At 44.0% G+C, this 9,956-nt stretch overlaps 1 protein-coding gene across 1 annotated transcript in view; it reads right to left on the bottom strand.

Moving 5' to 3' along the window:
- The window catches only part of Baldspot (elongation of very long chain fatty acids protein baldspot), an 84,664-nt gene extending 79,300 nt beyond the window's left edge, over window positions 1-5,364 (bottom strand). Inside the window, exon 1 of the mRNA XM_070136465.1 lies at window positions 4,531-5,364. Within this exon, the coding sequence (XP_069992566.1) occupies window positions 4,531-4,889 (359 nt within the window). The 5' untranslated portion in view covers window positions 4,890-5,364. The remainder of the gene's footprint in view (window positions 1-4,530) is intronic.
- Between the last annotated feature and the right edge of the window lie 4,592 nt (window positions 5,365-9,956).

The following is a 9,956-nucleotide window of genomic DNA, read 5'->3' as shown; positions in this document are numbered from 1 at the left end:
AATACAAGTTAGATAAAGAGAAAATTGATGTTAATGGTTTATTGTTGTCTTGTTTCAATGACACTAACATACGTTGCTTTTTTCATGACAGTGCATTAAAAAAGGCCTTCTCTTTCATAATACACTACATTGGCATTCAATTAATTAAAGTAAAAGCACTGCACCCGGCAGACAATAAGAACAGAAGTCATGAATGTAAACGCCCAGTGCATTCATTCATCTGAAGTGTGAATGCATTTACTGCTTTCATGCACCGAGTCAATACGGATCCCTGCTTTCACACATAAAAGGCGTGTTATGTTATACGATCAAGCAAGAGACTGAGTGCATGAAAATGTGCTGAATGCTTGAAAACAAAGACAGTTGTTATCAGACAGCGAGTCTCAACGACGCATACCAATATCCTACGCGAGCCTCAGGTACAATTACATGCTGTCTCCACCTGCCTCGCTAAATGTGAATGCAAACCAGTGTCTGCGCTATAACACGTCGTGTAAATGTTTTCTATCTCGCCATGACGTGCGTGGTTGTAAGATGAATGCAAAGAAATGTCAGAGCAGCAAACAAAGGATATTATAATGTGTTTTAATAATGAAGAACGGTCTTTCATGATTACGTTGCCCCGACTGCAGCCATTATCATTATCTTCGCCACTGCATTAGGATTCACCTGCGGTCAGTATCTCTATCATTCCCTCTTTGGCATCGTTGTAGTTTTCGTTAATAATACTGCTTATAAGTAATACAATACGGTTGTGATATTATCTTAGCTATCAAGGTCATCAGTATATTTTTAACGGTCATTTTCATTAAGATGTAATTTTCGGCATTTTTTTCAACGACGCTATTTTTTCCACCATTCTTTGTGTCGTTATTAACATCAGCATCGATAACGTAACGGCCTCTGGTGTAAACTTATACCCTGCACCCTTTAAGGACATGGAACAAAACACGAACGGAACACAGAGGTATCCAACACACCCTCCCACGCCCCTCCTAAATATCCCGACCCGATTTTTTTCTCAGATTCCGTTACACAGTTCCAGCGGAGCGACTACTCGTGTGCTGAAAGGGAGAGTGGAGTACCTTCCTCTACCACCCTCCCCCTTCCCCTTCTTCCTTCCCCCTTCCCCCTGCTGACCCTACCCGTACGCTGCTCTTGTGTTAACCCTCATCCTCTTCTCCTTCTTCCCTCCTCTTCTTCGTCTTCCCTCCTCTTCCCCTTTCCCTTCTACCCCGTTTTTTCTTATTCCAGCGCTGACCCTTGCCTTCCATCGTCGGTTATGGGAAATGGAGGCCCTTTGCTGATTGCAGTGTCCCGGTTTTTGTACCTTCATCAAATGATTTCTCTCTCTCACTCTCTCTCTCTCTCTCTTTCTCTTTTTCTTTTTCTTTCCTTTCTCTCTCTCTCTCTCTCTCTCTCTCTCTCTCTCTCTCTCTCTCTCTCTCTCTCTCTCTCTCTCTCTCTCTCTCTCTCTCTCTCTCTCTCTCTCTCTCACTCTCTCTCTTTCTCTCTCTCTCTCTCTCTCTCTCTCTCTCGCTCTCTCACTCTCTCACTCTCTCTCTCTCTCTCTCTCTCTCTCTCTCTCTCTCTCTCTCTCTCTCTCTCATTTCTTGTTTACATTAACGCTTTCTTTCAAAATATCTCGACAAAGTTTAAATAATTCTTCACCTCTTAGCTGTTAATATAGGGACATGCATTGCCTCAGAAATGGAGTCCGAACATCTTGAAAATACCTTAGTCACCCATATTCCTAATAAGGGCTCGTCCAAGAGAAAGAACTCCCGTTTTCTTCCACGAACAACTTTCCAATCTGTGAACCTTTGTTCAACCTAATTTTCCCTGTTCAACTGTTTGTTGCACACTTGCTCAGTTTTATCCGGTTTTATGAATGATAAAGTTTCAGTTATTCACATGTATTTTCTCTTCTAGTTTTTCTGCACCTTTAAGCTGCATGCATTAACCTCTTTTCTGAATAAGCACACGGGACGTTTTCCTTTCGGGCTTATGGAATACCTGTCTGCCACTCCTTGCTGTAATGTAGGTTACAACTCACGATTTCTAGATACCTAACACCGAAAAGTATAAGCCACCGGGCATAAGAGAAAGAAAAGAAATTATAAAATGAATAATATCATAAAATTCCCTCTTTGTTTACATTCGAAGGAAAGAAAGGAAGACTTTTTCCCGCCATGCATTGTGACGCACACTCGCGCTCATCCCACGCGTGTCTTTCCAGCTGCTCTGACACGAGCTTGCATGCAACCGCTCTGCAGAGATACTCTCCTGTTTTCTCCTGTCACCATCCCTTTTTTTCCTCCAGACGGCCACTGCCATTTGTATTCCGAGGAGCAGAGGATGATGCACTCAAAGATGGAGAAGATTCTTTTGTAACGCGGGTCGACTCATCCGCATGAATAGGTTTGTTTACATTGGTTTTGTCATGCGTTCGTGTGTATGTATGTGTGTGTAATTGTGCTCGCACGCGCACACACACACACACACACACACACACACACACACACACACACACACACACACACACACACACACACACACACACACACACACACACATACACACACACACATATAGACAGATAGATAGATAGGTACAATGGTAGGTAGGTCTATAAATATAGCGAGAGAGAGAAAGGGAAGGCAGAGACATAACGACATACAGATACAGACAGATCTATCGCTGTTAAGAAACAGACAGGTTAGCCCGGCCCTGTTATCTGAGTACAGTTGTTTCTGCTTTCTATTGGTTCCTTCTCTCCTGTTAAGGAATTTCAACTTGCACAACCACACTGCAGTTGATGTGTGTTTGTTCTCCCTTCAATTTTTCTTTTTATCGCTTCTCTTTCCTTTCTCCTTTTCTGGTTGTTTTGCTATAAATTTATAGTATTGCATTCTGTACTGTCCTTCATGCAGTTTTCCTTCGCTGTCTGTTTCTGTCTGTCTGTCTGTCTGTCTGTCTGTCTGTTTGTCTGTCTCTCTCTCTCTCTCTCTCTCTCTCTCTCTCTCTCTCTCTCTCTCTCTCTCTCTATCTATCTATCTATCTCTCTCTCTCTCTCTCTCTCTCTCTCTCTCTCTCTCTCTCTCTCTCACTGTCTATCACTATCTATTTATTTATCACTATTTATCTATATATCACTATCTGTCTATCTATCTATCCATACATCTATCTGTCTATACATCTATCTATCTATCTGCCACTAACTATCTACTTATTTCCGGCTCTCTCTCTCTCTCCCTCTTTCTCAACCTCTTCCTCGTCCGCGCACCTGTTGCCGCCCTCTGCCCTGCTCTGTTAGGCTCCTCCCTCCAACCCAATTCCCGGGTGTCATCTTTGAAGTTTCTATGCCACATTCCGTTTTTTTTTCTCTTTTCTTTGTTTCTTTTGCTTGTTCATTAATGGTTTCTTATATTTTGTACTTGGAGTTTTTTTGGGGGAATTATGATTTCTAGATTTGTGATTGATGTTTTTTTTCTTATTGTATGTATATATATTGATTTTTTTTCTTGTTTTCTTTTATCGGATGTGTTGGGATGCAGCGATTTCTAAATCTGTGTTCTGTCCTTTGTGATCTTTCTTCTTTCTCCCTTCATGTTTGTTCTACATCTCTCGTTCATGATAAGATTAATTACGAGTAGCAGCCATACTACTGTTATTATTAACTGCCTTTCCCGATAAACGACCCAACTGCCAAATGCTCATTACGACCCACTCCCCCCAAAACTCAAAGGTCACGTGACAACCCCGACATTGCGACGCTCCCCAGCACATCGGTTCTTCCCTTAGAGGCGGCCCACAGCTTACCGCCCTCTGCCCCGCCCCTTCCTTCGTTCCCCGGGCGTTGCTTCCCTCCTTCGTGTCTGTCCCTATTTCTAACTAGGAAGAGGGTGAGGAATGCCTTCCGCAGGTGTTTTCTCCCCCTTCCGCCTCCCGTCCACCTCGCCCCCACCCCACCCCCCCCTCCATACTTTCTTTCTCCTCGTTCTCTGACCTGTCCTTCGCGCCATCCTTCTTTTCTTCCTCCTTCCATCTCTTCGTCTTCCTTTTCCTCGTCTCCACTTCCTTCCTTCTATTCCTGTTCACCCTTATCCTCTTCCCCTCCCTCGTCCCTCCGAGGTATTTTAAGCTCCTTTTATTGCCTGATTAACCTATCGAATAAAGGTCACTCAGTGTATGAACGTTTAGAGTTCGGCAGAGGAAGGCACGTGTGGAACCGTTGGTGAGAAAGTCGTGCAACAACTTTTTTTTTTTTTTTTTTTTTTTGCGAGAAAGTTTGCTGTAGGAGAAAGAGGGTCAGGTGTTATCTCCAAAGGAAAGCGCATTAACCCGCCCAGGTAATTGATTTGCACGTTTTTTATAACACCAAGCGCCTGGCAGATGGCGGTTAACAAGCCCTTGGATGAAAAACGCCTTTAACCACACGGAGAATATTCGGATCGCAAGTGATAAGGGGGGCCGGCGAACGTCAATGTAAACAAGGCAGCGGGACTCGCACGTGGCTGAGGCACTTACCGTGGTCCGCAGAGGCAGTACGTAGAGTAGAAGCTCATGTTCTTGTAGACGTAGAGGAACTCCTGCAGCGACCTGGAGCCTCCGTACATGCTGAAGAGAGCCAGGGACATGTTCCACGCGAAGAGCACCTTGCGCATCTTGTAGGGAGGGCGGTTCTCCATCCACTTCTGGAGGCCGAAAATGGTGGCCATGTAGGGCACGATGATGAAGAAGACGTAGCTCCAGTGTGAGTCGAACCAGCGCACCCACTCCGTCACGGGGAAGTTGTACTCGAAGGGCATGGCAAGGGGGTATGTGATATTGTAATAGCTCGCGCCCGCGGCGGACTCCACGCCCGTCATGTTGAAGAGATAACTCATGGTGGCTGGGAGGACGAGGCCGAGCTCACGACACTTCTCGAACGCAAAGCGGCAGGCCACTGAGGGCGGCGACGGACACGGCAGGACTACGCTCGCGGAGGGAGGCGGGTCCGCGAGGAACCGGTTCCGTCCAGGGTCTCAAGAGAAGCTGTGAGCACGCTGACGCCGCTAAGGCAACTGGCGCTTCGAAATCGTGCCTCCCCAGCACTGCTCGCCTCGCCGCCGCCGCCGCCGCTCCGTCTCACGGCGACCCACATCGATCACAACGCCACCAAAGGATGGAGTCCTGGTCCGCGACCTTCTCCCGGGCCTCTATGCCCGCCCTTGAACCCGCCGCTCTGTCGGACTTCATGGTCAACGCCATTCTTGCCCGCGTTCATTCACGGCACTTGGGGGCGGGGTCCACGTGGTGCCGCGCCGCCGCCACAACCGACGCCGCTGCCAAACCCTACAGTGCCACCTCCCCCTCCTCTATGGCACAGTTTGGCTCCCGCTGTGCATATGCTTGCTAATCCTAACATCACATGTTTTGGACGTCTGGCATTCATTCATTCGAAGGACCAGCTATTATATAATGGATTATTATTGTTTTCATCATATTCATTTTGTTTACATACGCCACCACAACAGAACTTGAGGGAAATAAACGGCTAGATTGTCTCTGGCTTTTGCTAAACCACCAGCTCGCCATGGACAGCCAGCTACCCAGGTGAATCACCCGCAAGCAAGCACGTGAACCTAGCTGAAGCCCCGTATTCATAAATCATTCAGTTGACAATTAATACAACTGGCACTTTTAGATACGACTTTTAACACACAGAAGATCATTTATTAAGATGACACTCTACGGATTCCTTATGGAACGTAGATCTCAACGGAATGAATGCAGTCGCGACCACGATGAAAGTTATGCCAAGGTGTCGAAGGAAAAAACAAGCTCGGGGGCATACAGGCAAAAAAGAAAGCTCGGGGCATACTCGGAAAATCTTAACAGCTTGATAATTCCTGCCGATTCCCGAGAGGCATAATTTGCCGGAAGAAATACGGAAATTGATGATAATCTGTTAAAAAAAAAGCTTGCAGAGCGGATGCATCTATGATTTTTTTTCACCTATTGCACGAAGAAGCGTCGTATGATTATAAAGATGATATGGATAATGATAATGTTGATAGTAATAGTGATGGTGATAACAATGATAATGATAATGTTGATAGTAATAGTGATGGCGATAACAATGATAATGACGATAATAATAATTTTGATGATAAAAGTGGTGATAATAATAATAATAAAAACGATAATAACAATAACTATGATAACAATAACAACAATGATAATAACAATGATAATGATGATAATGATAATTTCAACAAATAGGGTAATAAAACAAAGGGAAATATTCATATAACGTTTCTAACTAGGAGAGAACTTACACCAAACCAAGACATGCGAAAAAATGAATAATAAAATAAAATAAATAAATAAAATGAAAGGGGTAAGGAGCGATTAGGACACAGAAGGACACGCCACCTGCATTATCTACAAGTTAGACACAAGCAGGAAACGTTGAATATTTCGCCAGATTTCGGGTTCTGTTCTAACGGCATAAATGCGCCGAGTCATCCCTTGACCCCGGCCAAAAATGTTATTTATTCTGCTTTCTGTTGATAAAGGGGGGTAGATACAGTTGACTTGTATTCGTACATTGTTGGTGACCTTGCATTTAGATAAATCGTGTATGCATGTTCACATAATATGCTTATGTTTTTATATTTCTCTGTTTCCGTGTATACGAGAGAAGGAAACAGACAGACTGAGAGAGAGAGAGGGTTGGGAGGGCAGAAATAGAGAGAGAGAGAGAGAGGGACAAAGAGGAAGGGGAAGGGGGCAGAAATAGAGAGAGTGACAGAAAGAGAAAGAGGGAGGGAGGGGGAGGGGGCAGAAATAAACAGAGAGAGGGGGGGAGAGAAAGATAAAGAGAGAGGAAGGGGGAGGGGGCAGAAACAGAGAGAGAGAGAGGGACAGAAAGAGAAAGAGATAGGAAGGGGGAGGGGGCAGAAATAAAGAAAAGGAGAGAAAGAGAGAGGAAGGGGTGTGACAATTAAGTAAATTGCTTAAGGCTGGCCAGAAGGAATCCCATTTTCTTTGACAGGTGGTGGTGCTTGCTCTTGGGTAATGGTTCATAATGCTTTTCTAATTTCATATATAAGAAATATTATGTATACGGTTTTCTAAATCGCCATTGTGTTCTATTTCAATTAAGAACTCAGATAATGTTATATAGGTGAAAATCATCATGAGACTGTAATATTGTTACGTGTTCTGTGGAATGGACGAAAAGACAGCTGTTACGTGTTCTGTGAAATGACATATAAGGACGAGAAAACAGCTGGAAAACCTTTTTTATCTTCACGTACATGTATCCTGTTGCTCCTCGCAAGTAAATAAAATAAATGATAATTATTGAGCATATTTTAGCATCTCAGATTATCCTTATCCAACTGCAAATTGATTAATCTAAATGAAAAGCATGTTCAGTGTACCGAGTAAACTAGACAATTAAGACAAATAAAATGAATATTGATAAACACGGAGTACAGTGAAGGAATGAAAGAATGGGAATAGCGAAAGACTATCGTCAAACGACCGCAGGTGTAGTTCAGTAATTTTCTCACCATCGCTGTGTAATTACCATGAATGGAAAACAATTAACTCCGTTTTCTTTTGGTATCGATAAAATTATACGGCATAACAGGGGGCAGAAACAGAGAGGGTGCAGAAAGAGAGAGGGGGGCAGAAAGAAAGAGAGAGAGAGAGGGACAGAAAGAGAGATAAAAAAAAAGAGAAAAAGAGATATAGATAGAGAGGAGAGAGAGAGGGACAGAAAGAAAGAGAGGGAGAGAGAAAGTTTTGAGGGAGCAGGAGATGAATAGATCATCATCAGTCATCATTATTACTATCATTATCATTATCATCATCATTCTTACCATTCTTATAATCATTAACATATTATCATCATTATAAACCTTCATTTGAAGGATTGAAAATGTTTATTTTCGTCCCACTCACCTGACCCCATAGGTAGGTAGCCCAAAGGCGTCCCCAGCGGGGATAGAACCTCGGACCATAAAAATCATCGTTGCAAGCAACGGCTGGGCAACCAGGGAGTCAGTCGAAAACAAAATTTTCGAAAATTCCGCGTTCCAATACTACGCAAGCAACTCCCCCTCCCCCCGCCGCAGCCTCCGGTCGCGTGCCCCTTCATTCTTTGTATCTCTGACCGACTATGAGATAAAGAGGGGAGGAGGGTGGGAAAAGAAGAGGGGCCAGGTGAGTGGGACGAAAATAAACATTTTCAATCCTTCAAATGAAGAATTTTCGTCCCACTCAGCTGACCAGCCGACCATGCCGGAGTCTGTCCAAGGGAATAACCTCTGCAGTATAAATGAGGGAGCCTAAAAGGCTCTCCCACTGCTGGCACGTAATAGTCTTTGAGCAAAGAGTTCTGAATATTTTCCTCCTGTATCTCAGTCTGTTTGTATCTGACAGGGTTAAAGACTCTGACTCTGTCTTCTAACTCATGCCGAGCCACTGAAGTTTCTGAGAGGGGACACGGCAGGATTTTTCTCTGTTGAAAGCAATCCCCATACAATCACCCCTGGATATCGTATTTTGGATTATCTGTAAACACTCCAAATTGATATGCTCAAGAGAAGCCAGTTGTCAAGATGCATGAGAACGTTCACCCCCATAAGAGCCTGTTCCTTGCGTAAAGGAATCATGATCTTTCTAAATACTCTTGGAGCTATATTTATATCAAAGGGTAGAACCTTGAACCTGTACAGGGTGGTACATGCCAAATGATCCTGTCCAACCCTGAGGCCAGGACTCATGTGAACCCAGAAGACGTCTCAGTACGCGAGAGTCATTTGATGAATCTTGATGGGATAGAGGAAAGGGCACAAAGCCTCTTGTACGGGAGGGGCGGCGAAAGGAACGAGAACCAGATGAATTTGTCGTTTCCGATGACATGGAAGCAGAAGCCATACGAGAAGTACCGTGTGATGGTTCCCTCCTTGGTTCAGCCGTCCGAGATAAAGAAGGAAAACGCCCCCTTGGAGAAACAGTGGGTCTACGGCCCCTAATAGGTATCACCCCTCTGAGGGGTAAACCTATTGCGATGATAGGGGAAAGAGAAAGTTGAATCAGGTGAGGAACAGAAGCAACAAGAGTAGTAACCTCAGGCTCAGCTCCACAAGGAGAGGAATAAAAGGGAGCCAGTCTGAGCAAATGTGGCCTTACAGAGGAAAATTCCTTTATAATTACTGATGAATGCAACTATATGCGAGAATCAGTAGCATTCTCTATCAAAGTATATACCGAAGGTATCCATAATAAAGCAAATCCATCCAAGATCTCAGCAATACAAACAAAGGCTGGGGAAGGATTCCACAGGTCTGGAGATATTGACAAGGTTGTTGTCCTTCTTATTAAAAGTGAGTCTCCTTAAAATTAAGAGAGCCTAAAAAAGGGGCTTTCAGCTGTGTCTTGCCAGCGCATCCTGTAGTAAAGAAGATGACGGAGACGAGAAATAATGAGGAAACGACTCAGACTTTAACTTTAGTTCACATAAAAACTTATCCAAGGAAGCAAAGTGAGAATCACCGTTCCACTGAATTCTGGTAAATGATAAAGGCATAAACGCATATGAAGGCGGGGATGAATCCTTCACAGCGCTCGAGGCCCAGAAATCATGTAATCCATGTGAAACATCCCCTGAGAGAGAAGAATCGTCAAGATCAATGTCCCATAACTTATATAAGAACCTGTGACTCTTACGGAAAGTTCGTTCTCAGGGGAGGAAACTAAGGTGGCAAGAAGAGGAAGTATCATTGTCTCAAGCTTTAGATGTTCTCCAATAGAAAAAAATATTCTCCTTCAAATGAAAATGCCCGAATAAAAATATTGGGTACCTATGAAGGTACTAACTTGCCATCCATCACATTATATCGAAACGCTATTAAATTACCGAGCTGGTCAGTGTCTAGCTTCCAGTCGTCATGGAT

This window comes from Penaeus vannamei, chromosome 22 (genome assembly GCF_042767895.1).
Source record: "Penaeus vannamei isolate JL-2024 chromosome 22, ASM4276789v1, whole genome shotgun sequence".
NCBI lineage: Eukaryota > Metazoa > Arthropoda > Malacostraca > Decapoda > Penaeidae > Penaeus > Penaeus vannamei.
Note: the sequence above shows the minus strand (reverse complement) of the source record. Positions and strands in the feature narration are given on the sequence as shown.